At 40.3% G+C, this 13,685-nt stretch overlaps 1 protein-coding gene across 2 annotated transcripts in view; it reads right to left on the reverse strand.

Annotated features, from left to right (window-relative positions):
- Nucleotides 1-3,032: 3,032 nt before the first annotated feature.
- The window catches only part of Jakmip2 (janus kinase and microtubule interacting protein 2), a 59,498-nt gene continuing 48,845 nt past the window's right edge, over nt 3,033-13,685 (reverse strand). For both annotated transcript variants that reach the window (XM_051163929.1, XM_051163928.1), the window contains 2 exons: nt 10,112-10,182; nt 3,033-3,481 (listed from right to left, as the gene is read on the reverse strand). In XM_051163929.1, coding sequence (XP_051019886.1) covers nt 10,132-10,182 — 51 coding nt within the window. In that variant the 3' untranslated portion in view covers nt 3,033-3,481; nt 10,112-10,131. The remainder of the gene's footprint in view (nt 3,482-10,111; nt 10,183-13,685) is intronic.

The following is a 13,685-nucleotide window of genomic DNA, read 5'->3' on the forward strand; positions in this document are numbered from 1 at the left end:
AGTGATGATTTGCATCTTTTAAGCTGGGAAGAACCATATACGTGCATAAGGACTTTTGAATTGAAGAAAAAGATCAAAGCGAAGTGCATTCTTTCATTCTAAAAACCTTACTTTTAGCAGCAATTCAACAGATATGACCTAAGTCAAACAGTATCTGGCATTACTAGTCTGACTCTTCATCTGAAATAGAAGTTAAGTGGCATTTAAAGAGAGACAGTGAAGTTGATGACCATGCTTTGTAGAATAGTGGTCATATAGGGTCTGTGCATCTCTTCCCACTCTTGGAAACTTCACTGCCTGCCAGTGCTAAGAAGGAGCTTTTTATTTCTCTTGAACCGCTTCGGTCAATTTACTTTAATTAATTATTTAATTAATTAACTTTACATCCTGCTCATAGTCAGTCAATTTCGAAGAAATAAATACTTGGTGAAGAAAGAGTAAGCGAATGAACTCTTACTGTGATAACGACCCCTAAATCTCTAACCAAGTATGTCTGGATAGTACAGATAGAGAAATTAAAAGAATGAAGTAGGAATGATCTTTTTTGGAAAATGAGAAACAAAGCCATAGTAGACCTCTCCGTCACTAATGATACATTCTTTTGGCTATTCTGAGCGCAGTATGCAAGGAAGCATTCATTTAGATATGATCCCATTTCATGGATCCATGAAGGAACAAAAGACAGACCTGCATTTTTTTTTCTCAACACTGCTGTAATTGTAGACAGGGAACCCATCGAATGATTTAAATTTCCATAGTCTAAATATTACAGCATTCATTTTGAGGATGATGGCCAGAATCTGATAAAGATGTCACCATTTAGCTTACAATCTAGGGAAACTTCCTTGATATTCTCGATATTAAACAGAAAAAAAAAATGCACCTCCTACCCTGCCTCTGCTAAGTCTCAAAGATGATCACCCAAGCAGCTGCTGCTCTCAGAGACTTCGGTGCCGGTTTTATGCAATGCAGCTAACAGCAGGGAAGCAGATACATCAGATGATTAACATTCACAATGATTTAGACACAGTTCTCTAACATGAAAATTTACCGCATCCGATTACTTGACAGAGAAAGCCAAAAGGAGAGAAAGAAGGCATGATGGAACAGACTAAGTATGGATTTTTCTCAGGTGGGCCCCATAGTGGTAGGTGAAGCATAATTAAAAGCCGTTTGTATACTTCCAGACATGATGGAGTTAGCTGGGTGACAGACATAGTAGAAGTACCCTGTTTCACATCACCCGCAGAATGAACCTGCTAATTGCATCTGGTCTGGGTCTTACCTTAGTTGCACAAGCAATCCATTAGGATAGTTCTGTTTTCTGTTTGTTTGTTCTAATTTTTGCATTAGGACACATCATGTGACATTCCTTGAAAGAAATAATCAAGCTTCTTAGTTGCTTTCTGTTCTTGCCAATCCAGACTTGAAGGGTTGGCTGTCCCGTGATGATGATGGCGGGATTTCGATCGACAGCGTGTTTATGTAATCAGGAGATCACAGGAGGTGTTTAGGATTGAAATGACATGCTCTCTGTCTTATCCAATGGTATGAGTCAACCTATTTCCTATAAATGATTCAACATTGTGGTTTTTGAATATCACAATTTATTGCTAATAATGTCCTAGGTAGCTTGATGGGGAAGCTTCAGTAATGCTACGCTGTTTGAACGAAACTCAAGAACTATTTCATTATACAGTCAAATAATACAGCATTTATAACAGTTACAAAGCACTTTGTGCCACTTTAAGCACCTCTTGTTCCAGAATTGCAAATAAAACCGTATTTTAAAAAAACATTTAACCCCCATTTTGCAGATGAGGAAACTGAGGCACAGAGAGGTCAGTGACTGGGCTAAATTCTTGGGTCAGCATTAAGTACAAGGATAGAAAGGTGGGGCCCCAGCATCTTTTCTCTTTCTTTCTTTCTTTCTTTCTTTCTTTCTTTCTTTTAGATTCTTCAGTTGTTGTTCTGGCTTTGAAAATGCCAGTGCGAGAACCGAAGGAGACTATGCTCAATTCACATATGGAACTATTTGTGTAGCATTTGATAGAAAGAGTTTCGGGATCCCTACACACATTCCTTATGCATGGGAATTCTAGCTCCAGGAGGGAAAACAGTGAATATCTGAAAAATTGAGGTTGTCTTTGTTAACTACAGGAAATGAGGTGTAAAATAAGCTTTTCAGGAGCATATTTTTACTGTCAGTGCTGAGTGCAAGACTCAGTAATACATGACTTAGGAAAAGCACTACTCTTTCGTCTGCCTATACTAGAGAACTGCCTTGTCAGTAATGTGTCACCTTTCTATAAAAAAGCAGAGCCATCTTGTCACTGTCCGCTACTTCATAAAATATTGTCATTGTTCTAAAGGATGGGAGTTCAGGTTGCTCTGGGTATTATACAGGATACTCAATATCCACAGCTGTCTGGCAAACCAACTACTGGCAGTCATACTTGACCTACGGTCACCTCTGTGATGTTTTCGGATAGTATACTCATCTGCAGGTAATTTTAACATGGAACTAGAGGATGCGTAGGTGTTCTCTGGCCCTGGCTCCCTAGATAGATCTTGATGTTCTAAACAGAGCTAAGTCGGGGAGTTTGTGACGTGTGGGTAAAATTTTCATCATTTCTAATATGGATGAAACCAGTCCATCCACAGTGCAGAAATGCAGGTGTGTGATACGAGGAAGCATCAGATTTCCGTTTGTATCCCACGTTACACTCCCCGGAGTCCTTTGGCTTTGTTGCTTGTAGGGCGACTGGGATCCACAACTCCAGCTTTCCGAGAAACCAAATGGAGAGTGCTTTTTCTTCCCTCTGCATCACAGATGTCTGTGTTCCTGAGTTTAAAACAAGCATAAAGACAGAAAAACAAATCCCTGTAGTAAGAAACCAGACTTTTCAAATGAAACATTTTATTGTAAATAGCTCCTCATAGTGATTCCTCGTGCTTCGTCCCCCACCCACCCTTGTCTTTTGTTTTTTGCTTTTTTTTTTCTTTTTAAAACTTTTGCTTGTTTTGTTCTGTTTTTTTTTTTTTTTTCAAAATGATGTTTATTTTCAGGAATAGTGTTTCCATGGGGTGTAGTGTTACATTAAAATGACCCCTCCTGCACAGCAGGAGTTCAATGTTTCATTGTAACTTTGGTTCCATGCCCAAGACACATCTTCTCTTGATCTGCTGAGACTGGTTCCATTGATGGATTTTTCTCCTTCACACAATATATGTTTATAGTTCTTCTGGTTCAACACACACGGTTCATTAAATGCAGCATATAATGTAGTTTTTTTTTTCAGCAGGGTCATTATAAACTGTCAAGTAAGAGACCTTGAATAATGGCTTTAAAGCACACAGTCTCGGCTAAAGAGTCATTCTTAGCTTCTGATTTCCCTTACATCGGTGTAAACAATTTTGCCATCTTTGAAGGTTTAAAAGCATTTGCGTTCTGGGAGTATGATCCGTGCACGTGACTTTTCTATAAGACAGAGGAAAAGAAATTATCAACCATCATTTATGTTAATACCTACATCCAAAAAAAAGCAAACTCTTATACAAGGCAAGTTTTGTTTAGTCTCTGGCATCAGAACCAAACAGAAACCCCAAATAAACCTTAAAAAAAAAGCATAAAACACTTTTGTTCCTGTCTATGTTTTGAACTGAAAACTTTTTAAGAAAGTCATGTAATATATTGAGGCGTAATTACTTTAAGATTTTAAAAAAATAATTATTTATTTCCAGGTTTATTGAAATAAGATATATACAAAAAGTCAGCAGTTTTCATAGCAAGTGTCCTCACCTGTTAGCTATTATCATTATTGCCAGATATTATTTTAAAGCTACTTTACCTATAACTTTCTATGACTTACTTTTTTGGCACACTTCCTATTCTACAATTATAACACCCCGCATGTTTTCTCGCCCTAGGGCGAAGCTCCTGAGGATTCTGCAGTGCAGGCGTTTTGGCTGACTGAAATGTCTCTGAAAAATGACCTGTGGCCATGGGGCTTTTCCCTATTCCTGAGTAAGTGTCACCATCTCTATTTTCACTCGAATATAACTCTCATTTGCAATGTTCTCTCTTCCAATGGAAGCAGAGAAGACACAAGAGTGCACGCTGTCGTGCCTTAGGTAAGGACAGGCCTTCACCCTGAATGACATGGATAGAGACGCGATCCTTTGTTTGTTGTCGTAACCAGTTATTCAGCTTCCCTAAACAGCAATTTTTTCCCATCTAAAATAAAAAAATGAAGTTATTGATTATGCAGAAAGACTATGCAATTTCCCCCAGAAATGTTGACTGATAGAAAAGGAGGGATCTCATATCTCAATCACACATTCAAATCAGCCCATAGAGGCGTACTAAGCAGACAAAGAAATTCCTGCTGTAATTACAAATTAGACATGTTTGTGATGTATGTTTGTGGGAACATCTTGTTCCAAAGTCTCTGTGAGATGGGGATGGAGATGGACATTCACAGAGTAGGCTATGGGGGAGATGGGCAATGAATGAGGGGTGAATTACAATGGGAGAAGAAAGACCCAGAAGATAGGTAGATGGGTAAAAGGACTTGCTGCATACGCTCAATGACCAGAGTTTGTATCCCCAGAACCCATAAAAAAAGAGCTGGATGCCGTGGCACCTGTCTGCAACCCCAGCACTCCTATCATGAAATGGGAGATAGAGACAGAATTATCTGGAGTCTCACAGACCATCTAGCCTGGGGTTCACAGTACAGCAGCAGAGAAAAAGAGAGATTTTACCTCATCAAAACGGAAGGAACACACACACTTGAAACAAACAAACCAATGAATGAGTGAATGAATGAATGACCAAATAGACAAATAAAAGAAAATACACTGGGGAGAGGGTGTTCCCCAGAGGCATTAAGAGATTGGTGATGTGTACATGGGAAGAGATCTGACTTTGTATACATAATTTTTTCTCTTTCCCTATTTTTTTTTTCTGAACAGGGGGTCTAGTTTCGCCTAGGACATTGGAAGCAGAGAATCTTCCCTTGTTTTTCAGAGGAGAAAATTGGAGTGGGATGAAGGAGTAGAGATGGGGGCAGAAGTGTCATTATCTCTGCTTGTGCTTCCACAAAGGATGGCCTCAGCCGGAAGCTATGGGCTGTAGCACCACTAACGGGAGCCAGAACAACCCTGGAGAAGGCTGGTTCTCAGGTAGGCTGAGACTAGTACACTTCAAAGACCTGCTCAGTTGTAGTCAATGAAATTGGTTCAGTCATTCAGAAGCATGATCGCTTTTTTGCTGAGCCCAGCAGAGGGAAGGAAGGCACGAGATCCGCAGCTAAACCATGACCCCGTTCCTCCTCAGGGGTATCTGACCTTGACAGTGATAGGGAAAAAAAAAAAAAAAGACAGGAACATAAGTCAAATCTACTGAGGTTTTAATCTGGGCAAGATTTTCAGGTACTAGAAGTGAATGGAAAGTGGGCACAGTGAAGATTTGTTTAAAGGATGAGGAAAGAAAATGAAGTGGAACTGGAAGGTGCCCTGAATTCACAGTTACACTCCAGCACGAGGGCCCAAAATGACTTCGTTATAAGAACAGTATTCTTGCAGCCAGAGAGATGGCTCGTTGGTTAAGAGCACGGGCTGCTTTTTCAGAGACCTAGATTCACTCACATGGTGGCTCACAACGACCTGTAACTCCAGTTCAGGAGACCCAAGCCCTTTTCTGGCTTCTGTAGATACTGCACACATTCAGTGCACAGATCCACATGCAGGCAAAAACATGCATACACATAAGACACAGTGATATATTTTTTTTTCTTAAGATAATATTCTTCATTTCCTAGCAAAGAGATCTCATCTGAATCTATACAACTATGTTTTAGGGAGATGGTTGTGTATCTGAATACATTTAAAAAATTACCTCCCAAGGGCATTTGCTTACAATCTTTCAGTTTATATTCTCCTAGAGACTGTGTATTCTGGGTCAAAGGCATATATCATTTTCACTTTCTTTTCTGTTTAATTTTGGCCATGACTGCCCTTATATTCATGATTCTCCTGTCCTCACTGTCTCAGTGTTGTGACTATAGCTATCTATTACCCTCACAGGCTATCATCTCTGCCTATGGTAGTTAGCTAGATAACACTTGTACTTAACACATCAGTTTTAAAACCAGTTAGTTTATAAGCAATCTCCTAGGCTTCAACACTTCTATAAAGTAAGGGATATCTGTAAAGGAAATTGTTATTGCTGTTGTGAGGCCAGGTGCATTAACTGAATAACTTCAGTTATCTAGAATCAGAGTGTGGGTGACAGGGATTGTTTAAAACAAGAACTTACAAGTTCTGAGCTTCACCTTCCTTCTCTGAAGCACACTAGTTGCAGCTACCTGATTTGTGACATTAGTATCTCTCTCTGTCTCTCTCTCTGTCTCTTTGTCTCTCTCTGTCTCTGTTTTGTGTCTCTGTCTTTCTTCTCTCCTCTCTTTCTTTCTCTCTCTCTCTCTCTCTCTCTCTCTCTCTCTCTCTCTCTCTCTCTCTCTCTCTCTCTCTCTTCTTTCTCTTCTTTCGAGACAGGGTTTCTCTGTGTAGCCTTGGCTGTCCTGGAACTTGCTCTGTAGACCAAGCTGGCCTTGAACTCAGAGATCCTCCCTGCCTCTGCCTTCCAAGTACTGGGACTAAAGGCATGCACCACCACTGCCCAGCTGACTTTGGTATATTTAAACAATAGTATTTATTGATTCTTTATTACAGGTTTTGATAATATTCAATTTTATCCTTCAAGTCCTTCCATACCAACTCTTGTCCCCACCTTCCCCAGCTTTTGTTCTCATGTGTTTTTTTTCCTAAGCCCACTGGGTCCAAGTTGTTCTGCTCTTGGGTAGTGCTTTTCCAGTACAGCATGTTGACCTACCCTGGTCCAGGCCCTCAAAAAAAACTGCCCCCTCCCAGCAGCCTATCATCATGCACCAAAGACTGTCACCTCTCAAAGGCACCGCCATTTGGAAACCTAAAGATGGCTCTCACAGTTTTTATTTTCTCAGAACTCAAGTGCAGTTATCATGTAATAAACTCATGTGATAGGTATTCAAGAAAAGACAGCCATTGTTACCTCTATTTTACTGATAAAAACGGCACTGAGGATTGGTAAGTAGTTGATCCACAGGGATAGGAGTGTGGAAACATACAATATTGAATGAAACGCAACTGAAGGAAGAGGGTAGACGCTTCCTTGACTTTTCTACTGAGAATGGAGGTGATACTTCCGCAGAATGGATTATTATCCCATAAAATGCCTGAGGGAATTCAGTAGGTTCTTTTTGCCCTTCTATTCCTTGTCCTATATGAGGACACAGTGTCTCTTCAGAGCACACAGCCATGTGTCATATGTGAAGAAGAAGCTGAGCCTTCACTAGACATAGACCATGACAATGACTGAGTAAAGACTTTCTAGCTTCCAAACTGTGAGAAGTGACTCTTTAGTTTTTATAAATTGACCAGTCTTGAAAAGTTGTTTTTAAGTGTGAGTCCAGATCCACAAAATAATAAGGTGTAATAAGATAATGGCACTTATTATACAGGGCGGTTATTAGTATTGAATTCAAATTTGGTTATGAGCCCCCTCTCCCACCCTTTTTATTGCTGAGGCTAGAGATTGAAATCAGGGTCATGTAAAAGCTAGGATGATGCACTTAAAAACTACGGGGGATCACTTGCAGTACTGCTCAAAGAAAGCATCCATAAATATAAGTCACTTTGCTTTAAACAATATGTACCTTCATATGTAAGTTAATTTTGGTTTATGAACAGAATAAATTATTGACTTAGTATATACAATATCATCTGTAGTGTGATTTTACTGCCTGTGAACAATGTGGTCACGTCATTTTTTCCTTCTTTCTGTCTTTTTCTAGACTGCTTTGCAGATACAAAAACACCATTCAGTTTTCAGTACTGCTGTATTTCCATAAATTAAGACAAGATTCTATTCTGAAAAGAGGCAGCTGCTTCTTTGGATTTAGGCTACACTCTGCTTGGAAATACTGAAAGTTATACTATCATATTTATATTACAAAGTCAACAAATGGAATAACTAACTTTAAAAATACCAGTAACTGAGAATTACAAACTGTTTAATTATTTTGCAAGCAATTTGGTGTTTTTTCTGCATGACACCACTTAATTCAACACATTACCGCATCGACTTAACGACTCATGTAGGTTAAATCAATTGTCTGGTGTAACACTTCTAGTCAGTGGGGCAGAATTCACACTGTAACTGACCTCTGTAATTCTCAGCTGTAATTCTAAACCACTCTCATTTTCCCTGTACATGTTATACTGACCAGATTCATCCTCACTTTCATTTGCTATTGTCTGGTCCCATTTGTCTTTCATTTTCCAGAGAATGACCAAGTACCAATTGCGTGCTGTTTTGAAGCACACATATACCCTTGAACATTCCTGAGGAGAATGTACCAGAAACCGTGGATGTGACACAGTGTGATTTCACAAGCCAATGGCTGAGTGACACATGAGGCGGCAGAAGATGCCGTGACTCTGCGACTGATTGTGAATGTCCTTCAGGATGGATGCAGTAGATGCTCGGCTATTTGCTGATTATGTGGAGTGAAGCGAGTGTGTCCAGACCCTACTCCTGCCAAGTACAGCTGCCTGTTAGCAGACAGTCACCTGATGCCACTTTCCTGACTGGAAAACAGGAGTAAATGTGATACTCACCTTGGAGAGTGGTTGATGAGGATTGAAAATACCTGTTGCTTAGAATAACTTCTGGCACATGACAGAGCCAGTGCTAGTAATGAGAAGCTTCCTTCCTTCCTACCTAGCATTTGCCAGCTTGTCTTTTTAAGTTACTTTATAGCATTGCTTCTGTTTATTGTTGCTGACCCTGGGGTCCCATTAGTGCTGTGCCACAGGTTTTTCTTTCTTTACAACACGTGTTCTCCCTCCCTTTATAGGCTCAGTGTTCTTTGTGTGGAAAAATTGTTGCCAGAAAATGCACGGTTTTTAGCCTATGGAGAAAATTTTTTTATTTTTATGAAGAAAATCTTTTGGAAGAAGAGCTGAGGCTAGAGGGCTGATAATCAAGGGGCATAAACTTTCTGAACCTTTTATTTGCCTTTCTTAACATTGGTTCATGCTAAAGCCCACATCCTCGTTTTTTCATAGGAAGGCAATGAAGTTGACACTCATTGGGGAGGGAAGGTGACACTCATATTTTTCTGTTTGCCAGAAAAAAAGAACTAATATGAAGCCTAAAAGGGAACTCTGCATACTGTAACTTCATAGATCATCAAAGTCTAAGCAGTCCACAGAGAGTACATTTAGAATAGCAGGGGCACCCCCCTTTATAAACAGCAGTATTGAGATCTGCTGTTTTCATTGCTGAATGCACATCAGAACCCTCTGCTAAGCTGTGAACTGCAGACCAGTCTCTGCTCTCTGTCATTCCCACCTTCCATTAACTCCATCAGCTCAAGTGGTCTGACTCACAGAGTACTTGAGAAGGCTGCAGTGTCTGTTATTTTCAGCAGCAAGAAGCAAGAGCGAGAATTACTAATGCATGCGCTCATCAGACACAGACTTGGTAATGGCCATCCTAAGGTTTCCTTTTGTTCTTGAATTGATGTTGAAAAGTATCTTGTTTTTAAAACAAGACCCAAGTCCACCTAATATTGCTGCTTTTCTGACTTCTGATGTGGAACGATTGGGACAGGGTTGCAATAGTGATCATGACTGGCTTATCGCAGTCTTGGGATCAGCATTTTCAAGCTGGGGAAATGCTAAAAACACAGTAATATTTTCTCAGTAGGTGGATACAGACACAACTTCTTCCGGGTGATGGACAGCCACGTGAGCACACTAGGATTCACAGACACTGCAGCTTCTCGAGGTTATATAATTACATGGAAAACTTCCATTTTACAATGTATGACTTTAAGTTTAAAAAGTAGTCAACCTGGATTGCACCCATTTCTCATTTTATGCCTAATTAAATCATTTGGTTTTGAGAAAAAAAAAAATACCAGCAAGATGCAGCAACAACACGTAACATCCTTCTTATCAACTACCTCTGAGAGCCGCATTGTCAAGTTTAGTGGAATCTTACCTTTCAGAGGCACCTTGACATCAAGGCCATAGAATGAAGGCAAGAGAGAAGAACAAGAACAGAAACAGAAACTGCAGAAGAAAAAGAAGGAGGTTATGAAAATCTGAACTTTCACCAGCCATTCAGGTAGCACAAAAACTTGGCTTTCCACATTACTTCATCTCAAAACACCGCACCATCAACCACGTGACCTATTGCCAGCGCTGCGCCTCTAACATGGATGCATACGTTTTAGAGTGAATGACGGGAGTCTCACAGATAATTGCTCTCAGCGCTAGGCTCCGAAATGTACAGATGAGAAAAAAAAAATAAGCACAGAGTAGTAAATCAGAAGTCTAAGTTCATATGATCTTGGGGTACTGTGAGAATCAGGTGTCCTGGGTTGTGCTTTACCCTTCACATCGTCTCTTCTTTGCAGGGAGGGGAGGGTATTTCAGAAATGCAGCCAGAGACATATGCTTCTCAAGCCCTTACTGCTTAACGTGTCAGACTTTAGGGCCAAGACCCAGGAGGAAGAATATTAAGGTGCAGTATGCTGGGTCACCATCAGTGGGACACATCTGAGAAGATGGCACACTATTAGGAATTATGTAGGGACGAAGGGCATAAATTGGGCATATCTTACGCAAATTTATTTATATTTATTTATTTAATTTTTTTGGAGCCAGGTTTCTCTGTGTAGCCCTGGCTGTTCTGGCCTCACTTTGTAGACCAGGCTGGCCTTTAACTCACAGAGATCTGCCTGTCTCTGCCTCCTGAGTGCTGGGATTAAAGCCGTGCACCTCCATGCCCTGCCATCTTGTGAAATTGGAATGCATGCTCCTCCTACTGATATGGAAGAGAGTTCTATATCAATGGGCATTTCATGCAATAAATGAGTGATATTCTAGCTGCCCTCACATTGAGATAGACCTCTTCGTATTTGAGTTATAAATAATCTAATTTGACCTCTTTAACAAAATTCTTTACTAGAGAGCAGAAAATAGGATGAATAAACTCATGCTTATGAAGTACTGGAATAAAACCAACTATGTATTAATTATGAAATGTCACAGGCCAGATATGTTTTCAAGGATGGATTCCTTAGGCAGTCTATGTATATATCACACCACTCTAGGAATATACTGTGAATACAGCACATTGCAATAGAGTCCTGAATGGCAAATGCTAATTGCGTAATTCTTTCATTGCCATCTCTTATAAGGTCTTGCAACATTATTGGAACAAAATTATAAACATAATATGCTAAAAGCTATGTGTTGATGACTTATTTTACTTATATATTATATTTATAAATACATGTTAATATCTTATAAGTTGATGGCTTATTTTATTAAAATGGATACTTTCTTTAGTTTAAAAAAAAAAAAAGGATTTCCCTAAGGTTTTCTGTTATGTTTTGTTTTTGAGACAGGGATTCCTTGTGTAACAGGCCTGGCTGTACTGGAACTCACTTTGTAGACTCGGCTTATCTTGAACTCAGAGAGATCTTGCCTCTGCCTCCTGGGTGCTGAGATTAAAGGTCCAAGCCTGGTTTTTAAAAGTTATTTCTTGAAAACACACCCATAACTAGAAGACTAGAGAATGAGTGAGGATGGGGGGCTTCTCACTGTTTCTTCAAGGAGAAGGTTGGGCATAGGAGCTAAGCATGAAGAGACGGCGAGTCACTTAGTCTGTTACAACATTCCTAGCTCCCGCAGTGTGCTGGGACCTAGACTCAGTCACCTTGGCCTCTCATCTTCATTTGCCAGAGACTGGTTGGTTCTACAATCTTGGGTAAAATGTTTGCTTTCTTCGATGCACTGCTTATTACATAATAAGAGGGACCATGACATCTGCTGTGTGTCCCTCATGGAATAATTGTAAGAAGTAAAGGAAACAACAGTGGGAGTACACTGGCCACCTGAACTGCTCTGTGCAGTTGAAGTTTGTTGGTATCCCTGATTGATGCCAACTATATGCATGGAAGCGAGCTACCCCAGGCTGGCAGGGACACTGTGTGCAACTTGAGTAGGCTTTCAAGTTTCCAAGAGGGAAAATGAAGAGTGTGCTGGCACAAAGGTCTCTTAGTTGTTTTATGGTGGGAAGCAAGTGGGAATGAGGTCAAGTGATCAGAACATCCATTATGAACTTCATTTCCCACCCTACCTCTCTCAAGAGTCAAAGCTTTTTATTTAAGCAGCTCAGTTTACTACCTCAAGACAATATTCATCACTAATTGCTACATTACTTCATTATTGTAAGTGTCTCGAATGTTTAGGTTTATAAATATTATGGATAAAATAACTGTGAAGTATTCACATAAAATTCTGACAGCTGATATAGTCTTAATTCCCCTTCTCCAAAAATTTCCACAGGATCTATGTATACAGATGAAGTGGTGATCCTAGTAGAATTAATCCACTTTTGGAAGCCTCCTTTGAAGGGACTTCATTGTACCATAAAGTTCCTGCAAAGAATTGCCTCAACTGAATCTTCCTGTTTGAGCCAGAGCAAAGGGAGTTTAGGGATAAACAGAGCCAGAGCAGACATGGTCACTCAAAAAATGTCAGAAATAGAAGATACGAAGTGTGTCCTCCAACAACTGGGGACACTGGGAGCAGGCCCTGCCTTCTGTGGATCTTTCCACCAACTGCAAGGAAACGAAACATAGTTCTTATGTCACTGTAATTCACTTTTGCCTCCCTCGATCCTGAAGAAAAAATGGTCTGAAATAAGGGAAGTTCAGATATAAAATTCTCTCTCTCTCTCTCTCTCTCTCTCTCTCTCTCTCTCTCTCTCTCTCTCTCTCTCTCTCTCTCTCTCCATCCGTCTATCTATCTATCTGTTTATTTATTTTGGTGTTTCAAGACAGGGTTTCTCTGTACAGCTCTGGCTATCCTGGACTCACTTTTATAGACCAGGCTGGCCTCAATTTTAGAGACCTACCGGCCTCTGCTTCTCAAGTGCTGGGACTTAAGTTGTGAACCACCATTCCTGGCTTTCAGAATACTTTTAAACTTGATCTTTATTTTCCTAATGTTTCCTAACTTTCATATGTGACTTCATTCCTCATGGAAACCATACAAGGAGGTCATTGTGGGTGTCGTCATTCCCGTTTTATAGAAACAATTTAGACACAAAAGGTGTAGCCACCCACTTACCCGATGCATTTGGGGAGGAACTCAATTCTAACCACAATCTCAGCAATGGCAGATAGTTTCCTGCTGTCTTCTTGAATCTCTTGCAAGTTGCTGCCAGACAACCAACCCAGAGGTTTGGGTAGCTACTTCTAGTCCATGAGACAGGGTAAGTGGGAAGCAACCTAGCTGCTCTGTCTGCATTCTCCAGCAGAATGCTTCTGGCCTGTTAGGCAGTACAGGTTTTTGCAGAAGGCTGAGCATTTCTCTTCTGTCAACACACAATTATTCCCAAGTGCCCTCTGTAGAGTACCGCTATTTATTTTCTGCAAACACAGATTCTCTTGGAAGACATTTCTCTTTCTAAATACTGGGGAAAGTGGCAGGTGCACTTACTGCTGTCACCCTAGGCTTCTGCACTAAGTGTTGAAGGGAAACAGAAGCCCGAGGATGAA

This window comes from Acomys russatus, chromosome 20 (assembly GCF_903995435.1).
Source record: "Acomys russatus chromosome 20, mAcoRus1.1, whole genome shotgun sequence".
NCBI lineage: Eukaryota > Metazoa > Chordata > Mammalia > Rodentia > Muridae > Acomys > Acomys russatus.